This window comes from Coenobita brevimanus, chromosome 110 (assembly GCF_032717465.1).
Source record: "Coenobita brevimanus isolate Jiangsu-jjx chromosome 110, ASM3271746v2, whole genome shotgun sequence".
Lineage (NCBI taxonomy): Eukaryota > Metazoa > Arthropoda > Malacostraca > Decapoda > Coenobitidae > Coenobita > Coenobita brevimanus.
The window spans coordinates 50274895-50298867 of NC_137063.1; the positions used below are offsets into that span (position 1 = coordinate 50274895).

The 23973-nt window shown below is 41.5% G+C and overlaps 1 protein-coding gene across 1 annotated transcript in view; it reads left to right on the top strand.

The window, feature by feature from the left end:
* The first annotated feature begins 945 nt into the window (after positions 1-945).
* LOC145417585 (pteridine reductase 1-like) overlaps positions 946-23973 on the top strand; it is an 84266-nt gene continuing 61238 nt past the window's right edge. The window contains exon 1 of the mRNA XM_080286290.1: positions 946-1090. Within this exon, the coding sequence (XP_080142416.1) occupies positions 946-1090 (145 nt within the window). The remainder of the gene's footprint in view (positions 1091-23973) is intronic.

The following is a 23973-nucleotide window of genomic DNA, read 5'->3' on the forward strand; positions in this document are numbered from 1 at the left end:
CGTTAGAGAAAATGGGGTTTTAAAAAAAATTAGATTGATAGATTGATTGATTGTCTAAGACTGATTGATGGACTGAGACAGATAGATACATAGATAGATAGCTATAGGTAGGTACAAATGTAGATAGATACGGATATGAATAAGAGGTAGAATAGTAAACTTTGGTTCAAAAGTAATAGCAGGAGGAAGAAAATTAAGTATCAGATAAAAAAATCAGAGCTTAACCCACCTACCTTAGCCTCAGATGTACTAATCTCACCTGCCTTCCATTTTCTTTTAATTCATTTTTTGACACCAATGGAATTGCCTAACCTTTTTCCTGCTTGTGATTAGCAATTATTAAAAAAAAATCGCCCGGCACTAGTCAGAAATCTGGCACTAGTCAGCAGTTGTTACCCCGCCTCACCTGACTGTTAACCCAGTGGACTGCAGGCTGACGATGCCCATTTCCTACACCTCACCATCCACCTTTTGGGGAATAGGAAGGGAAGTGAAGGATTTTTTTTTTTTATATATATATAACCGGGCAGTGGAGCCGCCCAGCTATACCTGTGCAACCACGTGAAGACGTCCCTGACTAGCACATAGATAGGAGTAAACTTCCCATCCGTGTATTGCCCGGGAAAGTGTCAAGATCACTCCTGCGTAATGCATTAAAAAATCCTGATATACTATCCCCCTCTAATATTTCTCTTACCTGCCTTCCTTTTTCCATGCATAAATTAATTGGTCATCTCGTCCCGCCTCCCGTTTTTCAAAGTCAGCTCCTTACCTTTTAAGTTTTCCTCCCTAAAGTTAATGGAAGATCAGATTTTTCCCGGTAAACAATATAGGAACCCCTCTTACCCCCATCCCCTTTCCCTAAAAATGTCCTTGACGTATAAATTATTTCTCGCCTCTGGTCCCGACGTTATTTTTATTCTATTCTTGCCGCCTTTTAACTTGATGCTGGAGAGGGGCGCCTTCACGTGGGGGTACCGATATAACAGGCGGGTCCACTGCCTGGTTATACAAATATCCCTCAGTCTACTCCCTATCCACCTAAAGGAGGATGGTGAACTGCAGGAGCAAGGCAGCGGCGGCCCACCAGGTTCCGGTTCAATGAGCCTGAGGTTGTGACTGGTACTACTACGACTACTGCTACTACTACTACCACCAGCACCACCTCTACTACTACTACTACTACTACTACTACTTATTCGTGTTGGGAAAAGACTTTAATAGTGAAGGGGTTAATGATGGCAATATCTAACTGCTCCCAGCCATAACCTCCGTCGGCTCAAGAACCTTTTTTTTTAATCTTGTTATCTCCGGAAAATTGTACTCAGCTTCGGAGATATCTCATTGAACTGGAGTGGCTAAATACAAGCTTCAGGGAGTGCATACCTCTGCCAAGACAGCACCACCACCACTCCTTTTGACCTTGACCTTTGACCTACTTGGCCCGAAATTTAGTCACTTGATCCTTTGATTTTACATAGTCATTATTTTAAATTAGGTTCACTTCCATCCAAGGGAGTTTCCATGTTACTATAAGACAGACAGACAGGCAGAAAGACAGACAGGCAGAAAGACAGACAGACAGACTAATCGAACCAAATGATAACCGTGAGAGAGGAAGGCCAATAAACCAGTTCAACCCGCGGGATCGCCCATTACTTAAGCATAAATACTCTGACGGAACCAAGAACAAACAAACCAAAAAAATGTCACTTAATTCAAGAGATTTAAAAGACTGCCGGGGAAATACGCCTCTCCTTAGTTTTCCTTTTTTTTTCCTTTTATCTTTTTTTTTCCCCTGTTCGTGTCCCCGCCGGTGATATATCTCCATTTTTGCCACCGCCTGACACGTCCAGGGAAACTTGTAGTCGTATATCAGGAGGAAATAAACGCGTTATGTATTAAGCCGGGGAGATAAAAGACTGAGGAGATGGATAGCCCCAGTTTTTACCTATGCAAAGATATTCTAAAAGAGAGAGAGCGACCCCACTCCTTCCCCCCCCACACTCCAGTTAGTCGTCAGGAGAAAATGATTCAGTTTTTCTCGTCATTCACTCTCCTTTTGATAGATAGATATAGACAGATAGATAGATATAGATGGAGAGTGATATAGATAGATATGATCATGAATTTCGTCCACGGAATATGACTATGTGCTACGCCAATGCCTGAACAACACCCGCTCGCTTTTCTATAAACTGTTTTCCACGTCCCCGTATCCCTTTTTCCCTGTCCATCCACCTTGCCCCACAATGCTGACTATATGTGTAGCCATGTCAAAGTCAGCACCTGCATACCAGCCAGTCCATCCCGTTGTGGCCATGATTTTACGCGTCCGGAAAAAGCTTTATTCGCTCTCAGGTGTGTGTGTGTGTGTGGGAGGGGGGAGGTGAATGGGGTTTTGTGTGTGTGTGTGTGTGTGTGTGTGTGTGTGTGTGTGTGTGTGTGTGTGTGTGTGTGTGTGTGTGTGTGTGTGTGTGTGTGTCTGTGTCTGTGTCTGTGTGTGTGTGTGTGTGTGTGTGTGTGTGTGTGTGTGTGTCCTTTCAATCAACCATTCTCGCACCTGATCCGAGTTTGCTTTTCATCCACTTCCGCGAATGGTGTCAGTATCACTGCAGGAATAGCCTACGTACCGACATCGAACACTTTTGCCTCTCTCTCTCTCTCTCTCTCTCTCTCTCTCTCTCTCTCTCTCTCTCTCTCTCTCTCTCTCTCTCTCTCTCTCTCTCTCTCTCACTGTCCCTTCCCTGCTGAAGTGGTTTGAGAGAAATTCATTAACTGCAGAACTGACAACCATACTCTTTCCTTAAGATGACGTGTACTTAACTCTTCCACACGTCACACACCAATTCACTCCAATCCGTGTTATATTTCACTCCCATTTCCCAGCATCTTTTATTTTCGTATTGATTTTGTTGTTCTCTAGGAAGGAATTATATTTTTCATGTAGGTCACTCTCGTAATACATTCCATTAACATTAATAATAATGTGTTAGTAATTTTGTTCAGAAGTTTAAGGTTATTAGCTACGAGGAAGTAATATTTGTAATTTAAGTTCATGACCCGTTATATTTGGCTGTAATTTCATAGAAACAAGTATTGTTGTTATTACTACTACTACTACTACTACTGCTGCTGCTGCTGCTGCTGCTACTACTACTACTACTACTACTGCCACTACTACTACAACTGTTATCAATTATCATTATTATTTACGTCGTTGCCAAGAAGAAATCAAAACATCTTTTTCTTTCTTCCTCATCTCAGCGTGAACACCACAGGCAAAAATCTCACCGACTCCGAGATAAAGGCTCTGGTAGCCAAACACCAGGAGGAGAAGAAAAAGAAACCAAAACGAGGAATACGAAGACAAGGAAGAAAGTGGTGGGTGTAAACAGAGCTCAAAGAAAACGGAGTGGCGTTGACGGGGAACACGGAAAATGGAAATGGAGACACGCCAGGAAAATGTTTTGTTTATTTTCTGCTCCTACGGGGTTAAGAGATTTCCCTTTAACTTGTACCCAAGCAAAAAATGGCCCAGAAACCAGGATAATTGATTGACTGAGTGACTGGCTGGCTGTATGATTGATTGCTAAGGGAAACTGATCCTGCCAAACTAAAAGCAAGTGATTTTTGGTATAATGCAAGAATGAAATTATGAAGAAACACATGAGCCTTATACACAATAATCCCTGCCGCTAATCATCACACACACACACACACACACACACACACACACACACACAAACACACACACACACACGAGAAAAAAAAACAGCAGGATGAGACGATAGATGTTCAAACTCCAGGTGGATAAAAATATACTAAATAAAAAATGTATAACTAAATGCCATTCTGTAGGCCCCACTTGAGACTTCCTAGCACCTTTTCCTAAGCGATTTATTTTCCATTTTGTAAACTCTCTGTTGCATGTTATCAAAATACCGTATGTTCAATATTTGCATCAGTAACGTGCAAGGGGATTTTTTTTTTTCAGGATTAATGTACAGAATATATCACTAATGAAGAGGTAATAAGAAGCCAAATGATAATAATAATAATAATAATAATAATAATAATAATAATAATAATAATAGACGCATGAGGCTGTAAAATTTGATATGTAAAACGGTGATGAAAAACGATGGCTTATGTGAGAAATTAAAGTGGGGATTAAAACTTGATTGTGTTTTTATTACCTTTAGTCTCGTGTGTGTGTGTGTGTGTGTGTGTGTGTGTGTGTGTGTGTGTGTGTGTGTTTTGCTTATTAGTCTCTCTCTCTCTCTCTCTCTCTCTCTCTCTCTCTCTCTCTCTCTCTCTCTCACCTGACCCCACTTGCCCACGTTGGCAGGCCGGGACGAATGGTGTTGAGCCACGCAAATCGTTCCTTCGTTAGGGCGGATAACAAGACACGGATATATTGCATTGGCGGGAGGAGGGGCGACCATAGGCAAAAAATTTATATATATTTTTCTGGTTTCATTTAAGATTATTTTTATACACAAGGTGATTCATAAAAGCCTACTCATCTACTCAGCTGGGTATAATATTGTGTTCCGCGGACGGCTATGGAAGCGTTATTAATATTTTTTGTGTATTATTTATTCCCTTCGTACTCCCAAAGTCACACCCATGACCACACCAGCAGGCTGAGCTGTCCCTGCAACATATTAAAACAACATGAAAGAACAGCAACAGTTTTATCTTAAAGTTGGCAACCAGCCCTGCATCCTGCCCTCCCCCCTGCCCCGCCCCTTTACTATCGCCAAATCTAAATGGGATTTGGCTTCTTACTTGCACCTACAGGATGTTTAGGTTTTGTTTGTGTGTGTGTGTGTGTGTGTGTGTGTGTGTGTGTGTGTGTATTAATGCCGAGAATGAACAGAAGAAAAGATAAGCAGGGCCAATATATACTCCCACATGCACACCCACCATAAGTGTGTGTGTGTGTGTGTGTGTGTGTGTTGAGTATTTACAAAGGAGATAAACGAGGCTTACACCCCCTTCCTCCCACATGTACAGGCCTCACAAGCGCCGGAACTGGCTGAAAGCAAAACCACGTCTCAGCAATTACCTCCCCCTCCGCCACTCGTAACTATGATCCACCGCCAAGTTACTGCAGTAACCCCTCCCCCGCTTCTCTCTCTCTCTCTCATCCAAGGGAAGTCGATGGTGCACTGGTTACTTCATTTAGTCCGCAACTGGAAAAGCACGAGTCCGAATGCAGGAAGAAGTCATGAATTTTTATGGAACACGGCTGACAAAGACCATAGAATTAATTGCCTCTGCCACCTACAGTACAATGGGCGGAGTGGCGCGGGCAGAGGTATGAGCTTTCTGCAATGCCTTGTTGTGTGTTTATTTTTCTATTGCTGGACAATTTTAAAATGAAGATTCCACACCACTACAAAAAAAAAAATACAGCCTTTCGTTTATAGTTTATTTTATTTATTTATTTATTTATAATTTTTTTTTTTTTGAGGGGGGGAATGAATTCCAACCTAACTAAAATCGAGAAATAGCAGAATGAAAGATATATATATATATATATATATATATATATATATATATATATATATATATATATATATATATATATATGTATATATAAACTCCCGGAAGGAAACAGGGTTCAGATTTGTTATGAATACAAGCTTGTGAAAACATTAATTGTTGACTGAGTAAGCGATAACATTGCAGGAACATACCGGCAGAGAGAGAGAGAGAGAGAAAGGTTATCTGGGAAAACGTACAACGGATACACAGATTAAGAAGAAAATTATATGACTACAGAGAGAGAGAGAGAGAGTTATCTGGGAAAACGCACAGCGGATACACAGATTAATAAGAAAATTATATGATTACTGAGAAAGAGAGAGAGAGAGAGGGGGGGGGGAGGAGGACGAGTAGGAAAGGCAAGAGCGGCTTTGTGACGTCAGGGAAACGTGCAAGGAGTGGCCTTCACTGTGCAATGTTTCCTTCTCTTGTTGTTGCAAGATCTTAACACTCTCTGTCCAGTTTTCTTCCATCTTCTTGTCTTACCCAGTTTTCCTGTTTTGTTTTGTTTATCTGTCCAATTTTTCTCTTTTGTTTTCCTGACCAATTTTCCTCTACTGTCTTTTCCTATTTCATTGTCTGGTGATGATTGGAACTCCAGGACTTTTACCATCCGGCGATAATCAAATTAAGAGTATTATCTCTGTTTCACGGGAAGTTATAATACAGCCACTTTTCCTCTTGAACAGAATTCTGCTTTAATTCCTCCTATGTTTCAAGATGCGAAATTCATCGGCCTGGTCAGTCAGTCACGCCTAAGAACTTTCACATGCAAGATATTCCTCTCGATAATCTGATTCACGTAAACTTCACTCTAATGCTCCTGTATTTAGCGTCACCGCGTCACTAGACTACAAATTGTTATGGTTATGTGCGCTGGCGTTCGCTGTTGAAACTAGAAACTGGTAACAGGTCAACTCTGAAACTGTTTTCCTCGATCTAGTTCCCCATGCCTACGACCTCGTGTTTTAAATGCAGTGTAAGCTGGTGTATGAAATTTTTTTTTTCCTTCCTCCGTCTATCTTCTTTAAAAAAATGCAAAAACAAAAATAAAAGGTGTGTCCAGGTATCTCATAATGAATGAATATTGAATTTGTCTCTACTTTCTTCGGTTTCTCCTGTAAAGAACATTTCTAGTTTCCCAACACTTGAGTAAAATGAAATTGCTCAGTGATATTCAGTTGCTTGTTCGCTTGCATTCATTTCCTGGCTACAGATTATGCTATGCCAAAGAGAACGTGTGTCTGTTATTAAGACAGGTGACCACAAGGTATAATTAAATTGGCCAGGTAACTCCTATGACCGAGAGATATCTAGAAATTTTAAAACAATTGTTGGAAGCACTAATATTTTCGAATCACTGAGCAGAATCATCACAGTCTAGAATCTTTAAAAATGATTAGAATTACTTAATATTTCATGTTAACTCGCCCACTTGCTCACACACACACACACACACACACACACACACACACACACACACACACACACACACACACACACACACACACACTCATGCTGCCACACAGAAATATATGGAGTGAGGCAAGACTCGAAGTTTGAGAGGGCTACCTGAGCGAAGTCCATATATCAAGCCCACAAACTTGCTGAATGAGAAATGTTCGGCAGACTTGCGTGGCGGGTGAATGCTACGCTCTTTTTACTCTAACTTGGCCTAAAATTTTCCTCTCTCTTTCTTGCAGGCTCAGTTGTATAAAAAAAATATATACACTAGGAAATGATGCTAGTCACGAAGAAGTGCTGTGGGAAGGATGTAGAGCCTTTGCATTGTCCTTTTTCTGTTACGTGGAATGAGTTGCAGGACAAAAACCTTGGTCAAGTTAAGGTGAAAGGACTAAATAAGTAATGAATGAGATGGAATGTTTGTGAGTCTATACTGAGACTGACTGTTGATGAGTAAATGATGGAGTGTTGCTGATGCTGACAAGGGATGTTTAGTGGTATAGTTGAGAGGGTGTCGGAACAGGTTTAATGCTGGAATGGTACGTAGGTGTGTGTTCTTACCTAATTGTATCTTTACAGGAATGAGTCAAGCTCGTACTGTCCCGTCTTAAACCATATTTACCGTACATATCCTTAAATTCATTAATTGTTTTGGCACACACTGTTTCATTCGGTAGTGCATTCCACTGATAAATTTCTGTATTTGGGAAACTAAATTTCCTAACGTCTCTATCACCTTTCTTTTTATGCAGTCTTTTGCAGTGTCCTCTTGCTGATGTATCCCCATAGTTTTTTTTTTTTTTTTTTTTTTTTTTTTTTAATGTGTCCGACTCTGGGCAAAGGCTGCAGGGCCTATTTCTCGGGGGCAGTGACCCATTCCGAGGCCCAGTAGTCCTCCTACACCTCCACATGTCATCACTCCGGCGCTAACACCCACCTTCCATATTGAATACATGCTAGGGCTGTCTCATACAGGAGAGTATATGTACCGTAAAGCGAGTATATTTATCGTAAAGCTCGTGTATGTATCGTAAAGTGCGTATGTGTATCGCAGAACGAGTATATGTATCTTAAAGTACGCACTGCGAACTCTTCCACAGTGCAGCAGGTGTGTGTCTTGGAGCGATAATGAAGCCCTGATGACACTCCTTTATCAAACCAAGTCTCCCTTGGCACGCATTTGTCTCTATTACCGCAGCTTCTGGAGAGGGACGCCTTCATGTGGTGGCACCAATATGGCCGGGTCGAGGAACTGCACGGTCAGATAGATAGAGAGAGAGACTGATAGACAGATAGATAGACAATCAGTAATAAGTCTAATAGCTGGTCACACCTAATTTCCATTTTGGTTACCGGACCCTCACATCAAACTCCATTTCAATTATTCCCTCCTCCTTTACGAATAATTACCCCATATATGAACAGTCCTCTATCAACTCATATATTGGTGACAGGTGTCTGGTGGTCTAGTGGTTAGAACGCCCTGGTCGGAGTGACGGCTTTGCTTAGGTACGATCCCAAAGAGGTGTCAATATTTGATATAAAACCCAACCCACCCTTGGACTGAAGCCCTTTTACAGCACATCCGGCAGGAGAGACTTCATGCACTAGACCAACAGACGTCCGTCTGGTTATATGACTACCACTCAGCTCTGTAGATGGTTCTCTGGATTACAAGAAAACATTTTAGTTTGTCTTTTAGTATAGAGTCACCTGGAGGTTACTTTACAATACATAGAGTAAGTGGATGTAGGGCGCCTCCACCTGTTTTAACCAACTAGTTCTATTACCTTAATTTGGCACTTCTTCGTGACTAGAATTCATTCACTCTTGGAGGAGATTTTCGTTCCTGTAGCACCTTATTAACCGCAGTTCAGTGACAGAATAAGACATACAACGGCTCTGCATCCTTTCCATAATACTTCTTCGTGACTAGCACACATTCTACAGGTCATCTCTTGCTACAGGTCAGAATTCAAGATAAGGAGATGGCAGTTTTACGCCTACTGAAAGTGAACAGAGTATAGGTTGCCCCTCCAGTGTTAATCTATTGTTACAACTCAGCATTCAAGATAGATAGATGGCAATTTTAGGCCAAGTTAGAGTGAAAAGAGGGCATTGATCAGGTTACATACTAAAATATACCCCAGTGCAATTCGACCTGTCACCCCGTATCACTGGTCGCGCATCAACAACCAATTATCTGATGGTAATTGTTTATTGAACGCCGTTTTGTGTTGCGATACCCAGTGTTGGTTGCTTTTGTGTGTGTGTGTGGGCGTGATTGATCATTGAATGAGGCTTGCTTGCGTGGTGATATCTGGGTGATTGGTTTACCCTGGCCCCACACACACACACACACACACACACACACACACACACACAAGACAGAGAAATAGATCAGTACATAGATAGAATGCAGATGGACAGACGACAGAAACAGACAGACACACGGAAAACCAGACCTCCGTGGAAAACAAACACAAACACACACTCTACACAAAAAAAACACGCTCTCCCACATCACAAAATGCTCTGTAAATATGATACGCTAATTTTGGTGTTGGTGTCAGCGGTGGGTGGCGGTGGATCAGTTTACCTTATTAACTTGATTGCCTGTGTTTTGCAAAGGATCAGGTGGGAGGCTCATTTTTTTCGTTTTATTATTATTGTTTTTTTGTTGTTGTTGTTTTTTTTACTGGCAGAAATAGTGGGATGATTTGTAGGATTCTGTGTGATCTGTGTATGGGGGGAACGAAGCGTGTTTGGGAATGAGTGTGGGGATTGGTGTGCTCGTGTGTGTGTGTGTGTGTGTGTGTGTGTGTGTGTGTGTGTGTGTGTGAGAGAGAGAGAGATACGTCAAAGCATTATTATATTCTATCAGTTAGGCCTCACCTTCCTTTACAAACTTTCACTCTCCTTCCTCCTCACTCATGTTTCCCCTGCGTTTTCAAGACTCGTTCCCTTTTTCATCACCTCTCTCTTCCTTCCCATATTTCAACATTACTTTCAGGTTCATACTCCTCATCCATCTCCTTCTGCGTCTCTTACAATATTCTTACGCACTGTCACCCGCTTTCTCGCATATCCATTTTCCTTTCGGGGGGCAGGTGATGCTGTGGTTAGCATATCCTACTCGCAAATGGACTTCCTTTGCCTTCAAGAACTTCATAATAACATCCTTTCTGTCGTTTTTTCCATCCTCTTTCATTTTTTTCCTGCTAACTCTCCCTATTCTACACTCAAAGTCCCAAGTATTACCATACCTCTCTCTCTCTCTCTCTCTCTCTCTCCACCAAGGTACTGCACATCCTCCCTTCCTGCCTCTCTCTTCTGTCTTCCTCACCCTCTCCCTTCACACACACAAACACACCTCTTCTTCTTCCACACACACACACACTCACACACACAGTGGCAATGGCGACGGAGAAAAACAAAAAACAGTAACCCCACTTTGCACTTTTCCCAATTTCCACTTTCTTTTATATTATCAAAAGGACTAAAATCAGCTTCTGAAAAAAGCAATAATAAGAAGTCTGCGTCATCCATGAGTGTGGGACTGGGTTAAGCTGTTTGGGGAGGGTGGCGAGGTGGGCTGACTCCCTGCCCAGATTGGAAAGTGGTTAAGCTAATGGAATGTTGCGATGTGTCAGGGTGATGTGTGTGTGTGTGTGTGTGTGTGTGTGTGTGTGTGTGTGAGAGAGAGAGAGAGAGAGAGAGTATGTGTGTTTTACTATCTTTAACATATTCCATATTACAGGCGATAGGAATTACATGCAACACAAGTGCTGGACAGTGGAATTACAGCCATTACGACAACATATTGATGGAAATAATGCACTCCCCCTCCCCTCCAAGATCTTATCTCTCATGACGCAGAGAAAACGTGAGTAGCAATTTTCCCATTAGTATGTATAATTCTCTGTTATTTCAAGATCGAATTTCACTAGTCAGAAATACCTCCATTTATTTCTATTTATTAATGGGGTGTGAATGAGAGTCTGGCCCATTTATCTAAGGAAACTCTGGTTAGCATCTCATATTAAGATTTTTTTCCGGGTCTCAAAACCCTACGTCATCTAAACCTAGGATAGGAAAGGAGGTCTGGATGATGATGATGATGATGATGATGATGATGATAATGATATTTTTTAATTAATTTATTTATTTACTGAACTGGATCTTCAGGTATGTCGGCGACACCAGATAAGTCAAAATTATTAACTAGCACATCATTATATTATTAAGAGAGAGAGAGAGAGAGAGAGAGAGAGAGAGAGGTGAAAATCAAAAAGAGTACTTTGATATGGGCTGGACGTGTAGGGTGGAAAGGTGGTTAAAAAGTTGCGAGAGTTCTGTCAACACTGAGACGTGAGTGAGAGAGTCAGAGATAGAGAGAGAGGGGGGAGGGGGAAGGAAAGGTTAGAGAGAGAGAAAAAATAAAGGAGTAATATAAATAAGGAAGGAAAGATGTAGAGAAAGGGAGAAATAAGAGACGAAATGTGTAGAGAGGAGGATTAGGGTTACCCATCCATTTTACAGAAACCTTTCCCTCCAATTCTCCGGTCACCATCAATTTCTCACTTTCCATCTCCACCATCTTCACTCAACCACGCCCTCCCCTCCCTCACCCTAACTCTCCAATCCTCACCTTTCATTACCCATTTCTTCTTCCACATCACCCCATCTCTCCATGTCTCCTCCCAGCCACACCAAGTCATCCTTTTCCTCATTTCAAATCCCTTTATGCACAACTTATCCTAGCCCTACCCACGCCTCCTCATCTCCCCTTATACACAACTTATCCTTGCCCTACCCACGCCCCCTCATCTCCCTCCTCATCTCCATCCCCAGCATCTCACCCTCTCACCATCATACCCACCTCCACCACCCTGCTCCTCTCATCAGTCACTTCTAAGAGACTCTTCTGAGAGCTTTCCATCCTACGTCACCTCCTCTCTCTCTCTCTCTCTCTCTCTCTCTCTCTCTCTCTCTCTCTCTCTCTCTCTCCTGTTTATTTTTATCACGAACTTGTCCTTTTCGAGTTTTCTTTTATCTAAAGTTTCCTCGTTCCTTCTTTCTCTCTCTTTCACACACACACACACACACACACACACACACACACACACACACACACACACACACACACACACACATACACACACACACACACACACACACACACACACACACACACACACACACACACACACACACACACACACACACACACACACACACACATTCACTTACCCTCACTCTACAATTTCAAACATCAAAGAACTTTTACAGACTCAGGGTACCTCTCTCTCTCTCTCTCTCTCTCTCTCTCTCTCTCTCTCTCTCTCTCTCTCTCTCTCTCTCTCTCTCTCATCCCGGCACACAGTCCTTATCACGACCCTGGTTTATCTCAGTTAGTTCACCATAATCTGGGGCGTAATTAACGGAGCTGGAAATTGAGAGAGAGAGAGAGAGAGAGAGAGAGAGAGAGAGAGAGAGACTCACGAACCAGGTTTTACCATGGAAATTAATTTGTCCTGTTTCACCAGCTGGTAATTGAGAGAGAGAGAGAGAGAGAACATGATATACGTTTGTGTGTGTGTGTGTGTGTGTGTGTGTGTGTGTGTGTGTGTGTGTGTGTGTAAGAAACCTGGAAATATTATTGTATCGAAAGATGCCAGGTCACCTGCCTTGAGTTTTCAAGAATGAAAAGTAGATTAAATCGCAAAGAAAGAGGTGCTTGTTCACACCCTAATGTGTCTTTGAATATTACCTAACACCTCTTCCTTAGCGAATTATTTTGTACATAACACCTTTGGATTGTCTTGTATATGATTGCTCAGCTGAATGTGTACGCGGTGGACTGCAGGCTTAAGTTCCTCATCAAACAGCAGTCCACCATCCTCCCTACGGGGGATACGGAAGTAACTGAGACTCTATATTAATGCCACCACATGAAGGCGTCCCTTTCCACCACGAAGCCAAAGATATGAACACCAACGAATATTAAAATGAACATGCAAAAATAAATCGCTACATAAGGGTTGTTAAGACCCTCCTGAGATACGAAGACAACCACGAGAAGACCTGATTATCCGGTAATTATCCTTTGTCCGAGCAAGGAAATTATTACTAGTGGTATTTTTACGAGAGATTATAATGTGACCGAGGAATTCTTGCAAAAATGAATATCTGATTCATTTACCTTATTAGGCGTGCTTAATTAAACAGTTTTATTTCTTAATCATTTTACTTGTATGAATTTTATTATGATTTTGTTATTATTATTAATATCATCATCATCATCCTTGTCATTATCATCAATATCGTCGTAGTTATTATTATTATTATTATTATTATTATTATTATTATTATTATTATTATCTATATACCTAGGCTGCTTCCCCTATAGAAAGGGAGGTAACCGAGACAGGACGACACACTCCCAATTTACTCATCCACACACACACACACACACACACACACACACACACAAACATTTATTCGTATCTTAGCCCCAAGGGGAGAAGGGACAGATCCTCACCACACCACACCGCACAAGGGTCAGCTGCGCAGTGCAATCAGCGACATCTGTAGCAGGGCCAGACAGCAGAGCTGGTTTACTCCTGCCACATCATAATGGACCCATCTCTTTACCCACACCTGACCTGATCGGTTGATCAGACCTAATGCGGGAGAATATCCCCTCAGGGCCGCGTCACCATTTATTCATTCACAATTTCTTTCCAGTCATCCCTATTACGCACAGCCACTCGTCCTTGCTCAACAGACATCCCTCTCGCATCTAACGCTCTCATCACACTGTCCATCTATCCTATTCGTGGTCTTCCTCTCAGCCTTATATTTCTCACATTCATTCCAATTATATTTTTCACCAATCACTCTTCATCCCTTCTCTCCATATGCCCAGACCATCGCAACACTCGCTGCTCAACTCTACCAGCCATCTCCCACATAACTCTAGCTCTCCTTCACACTTCAACATTTCTCACTCGATCCATATGCGTCACTCCACACATATTCCTCAGACACTTCATCTCCTTTACATTCAAACTTTTCCTCTCTTCTACACCCATATTCCATGTTTCAGCCCCATATAATGCAGTCGGTACCACTACACTCTCATACAGCCTTCTCTTTACATCCATTCTAAGAGAACAACATCTAAACACTTTTTCATTACTCCCAGCACCTTTCCTACTTCATTCATTCTAAACTACACTTCTGCATCTATTCTTCCATCCACAGCAACATGTGACCCTAAATACTTAAAACACTCTACCTCCTCAAGCAACTCACCATTCAAAACTATATTTATCCTCCTACCATCTACCAACCTTGTACACTTCATCACTTTACTCTTGTTCTCATTTACCCTCAATTTACTCCTTTCACACACCCTTCCAAACTCCTCTATCAACTGTTTCAGTCTCTTCTCTGAATCAGCCACCAGTGAAGTATCATCTGAAAACAGCAGCTGATTCAGATTCCATTCTCTACCATCGACATTCACCAGACTCAAACCTCCACCTAACACTCACGCATTCACGTCCCTTACAGCACCAAGCATATAAATATTAAACAACCAAGGCGACATCACACATTCCTGCCGCAGCCCCATTCTCACGGGAAATCAATCACTCACAGTATTTCCTACTCATACACATGCTCAACTATTTATATAAAAACTTTTCACTCCTTTTAACAACCTACCATCAAGTCCATACAATCTCAAAACAGTCCATAAAGCCTCCCTATCAGTTTTATCATACGCTTTCTCTAAATCCATGAACACCCAAAACACATCCTTACCTTTCGCCAAATACTTTTCACACACCTGTCTCGCAGCAAACACCTGATCCACGCATCCCCTCCCTCTTCTAAAGCCACACTGTTCATCACCAATCACTCCCCCTGTACCCTTTCTAACTTTCTTAATTAACACTCTACCATACACTTTACCTGCAACACTCAACAGACTTATACCGGTAAAGCTAGTACATTCATACTTATCACCCCTACCTTTATACAGCAGAACCACACAAACACTTGCCCAGTCAATCAGCACCATACCTCTCACAAAACACACATTCAACAATCTTACTAACCAGTCAACAATAGTCGCTCCACCACCTTTCAGGCATTCCACAGCACACCCATCCATACCTGCAGCTTTCCCTGTTTTCATCTCCTTTACTGCCTCCTGCACTTCCTCCATCGTGATCAACGAATCATTCAACTCTTCCAGCACATTTATTCCTTGAACCCTTCCACCTGCCACAATCTTAGCCTCCCTTTCCTCCTCTACATTTAACAATCTTTCAAAATTCTCTGCCTATCTCTTCCATACTGCATCCATCTCAGTTAACACCCTTCCATCTTTTGTTTTTACTCGCTCTTGCTTCCAAGACTCTCCCTTTCGCACCCTTTTCACCTCCTTCCAAAACATTTTCTTATTCTGTTGAAAAATCTCAGTCAACTGCTGCCCCACCTCTCACCTGCTGCCACTTTAGCATCACGCACAGCCCTTTTTGCGCTATTATTATTATTATTATTATTATTATTATTATTATTATTATTATTATTACCATTATTATTATTATTACCATTATTATTATTATTATTATTATTATTATTATCATCGTCATCTCCAGACAATTTTTTCCTGTTTTTGAGTTACTCTGAGGAGACAAATTAATATATCTTCAAAATCCAGTTCACCCTAATCCGGCTTTACATCCGTCACTGAGAGAACATAACTACGAATGACGTCACGGAGGCACAGAAATGTTAATAGACCGGTATCTACTCTTTCTCATTCTACAAACGTTTTCTACTTGAACGTTGCTGACGGAAATAACTGTTCTCTTGGTGGCATGGGTGGCTTCGTAGTGCGTTTTCCTTGGCGATTTATTATTTTTTCCTTTCTCTTGTCATAATAATAATAATAATAATAATAGTGATGATAATAATAATATTAATAATAATAATAAAAATGATGATGATGATGATGATGATGATGATGATAATGTGTCCTGTTGATTCAAATTGGAGAGCAAATCTGTAATAATTATAATAATAATTGTAGTAGTAATGGGAGAAGGAGGGGGAGGAGGAGGAGAGGAAGAAGAAAAGGAGAAGCAGTAGAGGAGGAGGAGAAGTAAAACGAAGAGGAGGAGGAGGAGGAGGTATTATTCTATCTATCTATATACCTAGGCTGCTTCCCCCAAGGAAAGGGAGGTAGCCGAGACAGGACGACTCACTCTCCATTTACTCATCCATTCAAACACATTCATTCGCATCTTAGCCCCAAAGGGGAGAACGGACAGATCCTCACCGCACCACACCGCACAAGGGTCAACTGGGCAATGCAATCAGTGACATCCGCAGCAGGGCCCGACAGCAGAACTGGTTTACCCCTGCCACATCATAACAGACCCATCCCCTTACCCGCACCTGACCTGACTAGCTGATCAGACCAAATGCGGGAGAATATCCCCTCAGGGCTGCGTCATCACTTATTCATTCACAATTCCTCTCCATTTATTTCTGTCACGCACAGCCACTCTTCCTTGCTCAACAGACATCCATCTCGCATCCAGCGCTCTCTTCACACTGTCCATCCATCCTATTCGTGGTCTTCCTCTCAGCCTTACACCTCTCACATCAGATCTAGTTATCTTTTTCACCAATCGCTCATTATCCATTCTCTCCATATGCCCAAACCATTGCAACACCCTCTGCTCAACTCTACCAGCCATCTCCCGAACAACTCCAGTTCTCCTTCGCACTTCATCATTTCGCACCCGATCCATACGCGTCACTCCACACATACTCCTCAGACATCTCATCTCCATTACATTCAAACTTTTCCTCTCTGCTACACCCATATTCCATGTTTCAGACCCATATAATGCAGTCGGTACCACAACACCCTCATACAGCCTTCTCTTTACATCCATTCTAAGCGAACGACATTTAAACACTTTTTTCATTCCTCCCAGCACCTTTCCTACTTCATTTATTCTAAACTTCACTTCTGCATCTATTCTTCCATCCACAGCAACATGTGACCCTAGATATTTAAAACAATCTACCTCCTCAAGCAACTCACCATTCAAAACTATATTCATCCCCCTACCATCTATCAACCTCGTACACTTCATCACTTTACTCTTATTCTCATTTACTTTCAATTTCCTCCTCTCACACACCCTTCCAAACTCCTCTACCAACTCTCTCCAATCTCTCCTCTGAATCAGTCACCAGTGCAGTATCATCTGCAAACAGCAGCTGCTTCAGATTCCACTCTCCTCCATCAACATTTACCAGACTCAGACCACCTAAAACTCTTGCATTCACCTCCCTTACAACACCATCCATGTAAATATTAAACAACCAAGGCGACATCACACATCCCTGTCGCAGCCCCACTCTCACGGGAAACCAATCACTCACAGCATTTCCCACTCTTACACACGCTCTACTATTTACATAAAAACTTTTCACCCCTTTTAGTAACCTACCATCAAGTCCATACAATCTTAAAACAGTCCACAAAGCCTCCCTATCAATTCTATCATACGCTTTCTCTAAATCCATAAATGCCCAAAACACATCCTTGCCTTTCGCTAAATACTTTTCACACACTTGTCTCACAGCAAACACCTGATCAACGCATCCCCTCCCTCCTAAAGCCACACTGCTCATCACTAATTACTCCCTCTGTACCCTCTCTAACTCTCATAATTAACACTCTACCATACACCTTACCTACAACACTCAACAGACTTATACCCCTAAAGCTAGTACATTCATACTTATCACCCTTGCCTTTATACAACGGGACCACACAAGCACTTGCCCAGTCAATTGGCACCATACCTTTCTCAAAGCACACATTCAACAATCTTACTAACCAGTCAACAATAGTCACTCCACCACCCTTCAGGCATTCCACAGCACACCCATCCATACCTGCAGCTTTCCCTGCTTTCATCTCCTTTACTGCCTTCTCCACTTCCTCCTTCGTGATCAAAGAATCATTCAACTCTCCCAACACATTTATTCCTTGCACCCTTCCATCCGCCACAATCTCAGCCACCCTTTCCTCCTCTATTATTATTATTATTGATGTTGTTGTTGTTATTACTATTATTATTATTATCATTATTATTATTATTATTATTATTATTATTATTATTATTATTATCATTATTAATATTATTAATATTATTATTATTATTATTATTATTATTATTATAGTCACCATCATCATCATCTACATTATAACAATAACAAGTAATATACAAAAAAATTCTCCCAGGAAATGATATATTCCAAGATGAGCCCATAAAACAGCCCATATATTTTCATAATGGTTTGCCAGCCACTTAAAAATTGACCACAACCCCATTACCATTAATATGAATGGATTTAACTCACAGTATTTCAATAAAGTGATATTCTTTTTTTGACATTTAAAATTTATGTGGTCAGTTGGGCGTCGCTCGAGCCACGGAATATCGAATTTTGTGAAACTAGGTTGATTTTGGGAATAAAAATACACTTAAGATAGACTGATGCTTTTGACAGATATATATGAGATAGATGTATGATAGATAATGGCCGATGGTGGCTAAATGATATACACAAACAGAGAAATAGACTTTTCTGTTTTTACTCTAACATGGCCCAGATTTTCGTCCTTTCGCAGCTTATTCCACAGTCAATGGTGGGCACAGAAATACACTTTAGACAGACTGATGCTTGAACTGATAGATAGACATATGAGATAGATAGATGTATAGTAGACATAGGCTGATGGTAGCTAAATGATATACAGAAATATAGAGAAACAGACTAACTGTATTGTTTTTACTTTAACTTGACCCAAATTTTCGTCCTTTAGTCGCTTCTTTCACGCAACTCTGTGGCAGAGAAAGGCGATGCTACGGCTCACCATCCTTTCCACAGGACTTCTTCGTGATTAGCCTCATATTTTAGCGTCAGTCTACTCTTACAACACGGCATTCAAGATGAGGAGATGGCAATTTTAGGCCAAGTTCAGACAAAAAGAGCATTGTAGATATGGACTGATATTGATAGTTAAATGATTGAGAGACGTAGAGTAAATGGAATAAAAACCTTGAGATAAGAGGACGAGAGATTAATTAAATATATGTGTGTAGTAACCTAACTATACTCTTTTCACCTGAACTAGTTATAAAATTTGCATCTCTCCAGCTAGTCACGAAGCAGTGCCATGGAGAGAATGTAGAGCCGTAGTCTCTATGTTTGTGGTTTTGTGCTGAACTCAAAGCCAGTTTCATTTCTTAATATATTCATTGTTTTTGTGACATTTTGTTATTCTTTAAAGCATATGGAAAGTTTGTACATAGTCTGAGAATTCTGCCTCATTATCCATCAAAAAATTCACCTCATTATGATCAAGAAGCATCCTCCTTTCTCTTTAAAGATAAAAAACGAGAATATACTCATGGAAAAATAAAAATAGCAATGGAAATAAAAGCAATCTCTCTTCCGACTCAGTGAATGCGTCGACAACACAGCGGTCGTATTTCCCAAGAGCATCAACAATACCTGCCCCACGGAAACAAGAAAAAAAAAAAAAGGTGTTTTTCTCACCTAGATTTCTGCTGTAGCATTCATTCGTATTACACGGGACAGTTTTTTTTTATTATTTTTTTTTTTTTGACGTCAGCCGAGTGCTTGACATTTCCGGGAAGGCAAAATAATTAAAATGTTTGTTACTGTGACATAAACTGATTGCAAGTTGAAGATGCCCGGGGGAAGTATTGATTTTGTTTCACCTCTACGTCATCAGAGCCATCCACACATCAGATAAACCCAAAAACACTATTCATTTCGTGCTTCGTCGCCAGCAGTGCCATCCACACATCATTTAAAGCAAAGCAGGTATCTCTTCTACACCTATGCGTCACCAAAACCATCCACACATCAGGTAGACTAAAAACAGTATTCACTTTGCACTTGAACGTCAGGAATACCATCCACGCATCATATAAAGCAAAGCATCAAAACCATCCACACATAGCATAAGGCAAAACGTAAAATCAACTCTCCACCTTTTTCGTCATCAAAACCGTCATAAACCAGATCAATAGTCGCTTTGCGCTTCGACGTCAGCAACACCATCCACACATCATATAAAGCAAAACAAAGGCTCGTGGCTGCATTTCCCGGGAGGCGTAGGAACCCGTGCTGTTGTGTGGCAATGGGTTTATCTGATTCCGCTCTGTCATACTGAATGCTTCCCTCCCCTCCCATTTTTCCTCTCTCTCTCTCTCTCTCTCTCTCTCTCTCTCTCTCTCTCTCTCTCTCTCTCTCTCTCTCTCATAGTTTGTCTTACATTTGCTAAAGTTTTTCCTGTCAAACTAGTCTTGTTCCCTTATGATTACTGTATTTCCTCTCTCTCTCTCTCTCTCTCTCTCTCTCTCTCTCTCTCTCTCAAATATATTCCGACTTTATAGCTAGACATCATACTAAAAGATCCTGCTTTCTGTTTCCTTCGTATTCCAATCCGTAAAAGGAAATGGAAAATGGAAAGATGGTTTTGTTGATATTAAACTAACATTTATTTTGTGTTATTCATTTTACCCTTTCATAGGTGATTTGTGGGACATGCTGTGTATTGTATGCTGAATAGGTAACGAGAGAGAGAGAGAGAGAGAGAGGTGGGGGGAAGGAGGGGAAGGACAAGACATATACCATCACAAAACGATGGTGCATGAGAGAGAGACAGACAGACAGAGGTGGGAAAACAAGGAATATTCAGTCGTATACCGAGAGAGAGAGAGAGAGAGAGAGAGAGAGAGAGAGAGTGAGAGAGGGAGGGAGGGAGGGAGGGAGGGAGGGAGGGAGAGAGAGAAACTGGGCATAAAAAGAAGGCAAAACTGCTTAAATAAACCCAAAATAGAGACGGAAAAAGAGTTACATTGTGAACAAAAACACACAACAAGCGAGGAAGCGACAGAAATGAATCTCCACAGCGTAAAGAGATAGATATAAGTTGCCATGTAAATAGATAGACAGATAGATGGACAGGTAGACAGATAGACAGATACATGGATAGATAGATGGATAGAGAAGGAGGAGGGTCAATTTAAAGACCAAACAGACACAGACGGAAATGAATCTAAAGAGCAAACACTGAAAGAGAGAACAAGGAGTGTGTGTGTGTGTGTGTGTGTGTGTGTGTGTGTGTGTGTGTGTGTGTGTGTGTGTGTGTGTGTGTGTGTGTGTGTGTGTGTGTGTGTGTGTGTGTGTGTGTGTGTGTGTGTGTGTGTGTGTTGTCGTGAGTGCACATGAAGGCAACGATGCAGTCTAGTTTTTCTCTCTGTGTATAAACTTGATTGGATGGTCACAGCTTGAAAGGAGGCGGGGAGAGGTGAAAAGAGAGAGAAAGAGAGAGAGAGAGAGAGAGAGAGAGAGAGAAGGGGGGACAAGACATACAATCACATAACGATGGAGAGAGAGAGAGAGAGACAGACAGACAGACAGACAAACAGAATAACGGGGGGGGGGGAGGAAGGGAAACGTGAGATAAGGAAGGAAAGGAGGAAGGGACAGAAAGAGAGAGGTGGGGGGGGGGAAATGAGACAGACGGGGAAAAGGAAGGGAGACTGCGACGAGAGGGAGAGACAGAAGAAAGAGAGGTGGAATGAAGGGTGGGGTGAGAGACAATGAGGGAGTGAAAAGGAAGGGAGAGAAGGGAATGAAAGAGACAGATACAGAGGGAGAAGGGAGAGAGGGAAGGACTGAATGACTGCAGACTTTAAAATGCAGGGACAGACAGGCAGACAGACAAAGACAGAGACAGAGACAGAGACAGACAGAGAGAGGGACACACAAGGAGACATAGACTGGGAGAAGACAGACAAGAAATTAGGAAAAGAAAACGAGGAGAGAGAGTTCTGAAACATGATAAGATTTAAAGAGAGGAACGAAAATGAAATGGAAACGAAAGTGAGCGCAAAAAAAATATTGGGAGCATGCACCAACAGACAGACAAACAGAGAGACAGACAGACAGATGGAAAGACAGACAAACAGACAGAGATGGAGAGAATGGGAGAAGGGAGACGATGGGGTGAAGAAAAACGCAGCAAAAGAACAAGAGGAGGAGGAGGAGGAGGAGGAGGAAATGCAAGAATTGGTCAAAGAGAATATAAATAGAAGATGGGAAGGCGTGACGAAAGAAACAGAAGAGGAGGAAAAGAGTGAGATGCTGAGGAAATGAGAAAAAGAATAAGAATTAATGTTTTCCTTGTCCCCTGTTTTTCCTTCTTCTTTCTCTCGCCTCCCTTCTCTCCTCCTCATTCCTTCTCTCCTTCTCCTCTTTCCTCTTTTCCCTCCTCCTCTCTCTCTCCTTCTCTCCTTATTATCTCCTCCCTTCCTTCCTCCTTCTGCAGTTGATCTTATTTCTCCAACCAGCTTCCTTTGCTTTACTTGTTGTTTTCTTGGTAATTGTCTTCTTTGTCTTCTTCCCTTTTCTTCTCCTTCCTGTTCCTCATTTTTCACCTGGCTGTCAGTTCTCCTTCTCCCTGTCCTTCGTTGCTGTCTTGCCTTCTTTGTTTTTCTGCTTCTCTCTCTCTCTCTCTCTCTCTCTCTCTCTCCAATAAAGCGAGTCTACAAGCACACAACGCTCGAGGAAACACGCAGTAGGCAGGATGGAAACAAGATTTAAAAAGAAAAAATACGGTGAGAGAAAAAAAAACATATATATATACAATACAAGAAATAGGTAATATTAGAAATTATTACTTCATAAACCAACAGATTAAAAAAAGGGAAAAAACGAAAAAATATATAAACTCGACGTGAACGAAAAAAAAAGACGAAAGACTAGGAAAGGGTAATAGAAAGTTGGGAAAAAGTTTAAGTGAGCGTTACAGAAAAAATGAAAGGAGAAAATTACGGTACGAATAATATGAGATAGTGTTATGAAAATGTGAGTGGCCGGAAAAGTTAGGTTATTAAAGAGAGAGAGAGGGAGAGAGAGAGGGAGGGAGGGAGGGAGAGGACGGTAACATTTTCACGGTGTATATCAGTACCGTAAAACTCTCGGGCCAGGCGACCGTCACCTCTCTCTCTCTCTCTCTCTCTCTCTCAATTATTCTCTCGTTTTACGTTTTCTTTTCACCACACAGCGTACTATCATACATATTTTTTATCCTATGCTCTTAAGTGTTCATTATGTACACTAAGTTTTTTGGTGTGTGTGTGTGTGTGTGTGTGTGTGTGTGTGTGTGTGTGTGTGTGTGTGTGTGTGTGTGTGTGACTGCAAAAGAAAATGGCTCAGAGAGACAGACACACACCCAGACAAGCAGACAGACACACCCAGACAGACATAATATAGAAAAAACATAACAAATAATCCCTTTCATTCCACATTTTGTCATAACAGTTTCACAAGTGTTGTTCTAGTCTTACAATTGTATTTGTTGAAAAAAAATCGAGTGAACGTCAGAGCCAGCTGTTGAAAATAATAAGCATGTTTATTACTGTGTGTGTGTGTGTGTGTGTGTGTGTGTGTGTGTGTGTGTGTGTGTGTGTGTGTGTGTGTGTGTGTGTGTGTGTGTGTGTGTGTGTGTGTGTCCTCGTGCTAACAACTTTGTCTCTTTGCCTCCCTTACCTTTGTTTTAAATGCTCTTGTATCCGCTCACCTCCCTTAGCGATGGCCCTCTTCTCTTTCTATACCTAAGTACTCGGCAGGGTCAAAAATAACCCTCCCGGGGAATCAGAATACGTATGCGCCAGTGGGAACTACCGAAAGAATAGTTCCGCCCATGAGATAACTCGAACATCTTTAATCCAATTTTAACCAAACTTGGTGGAAGGGTTGAGGGTCATTCAGTAAGGAAAACTTTTTTACAACAGGTAACAGGTC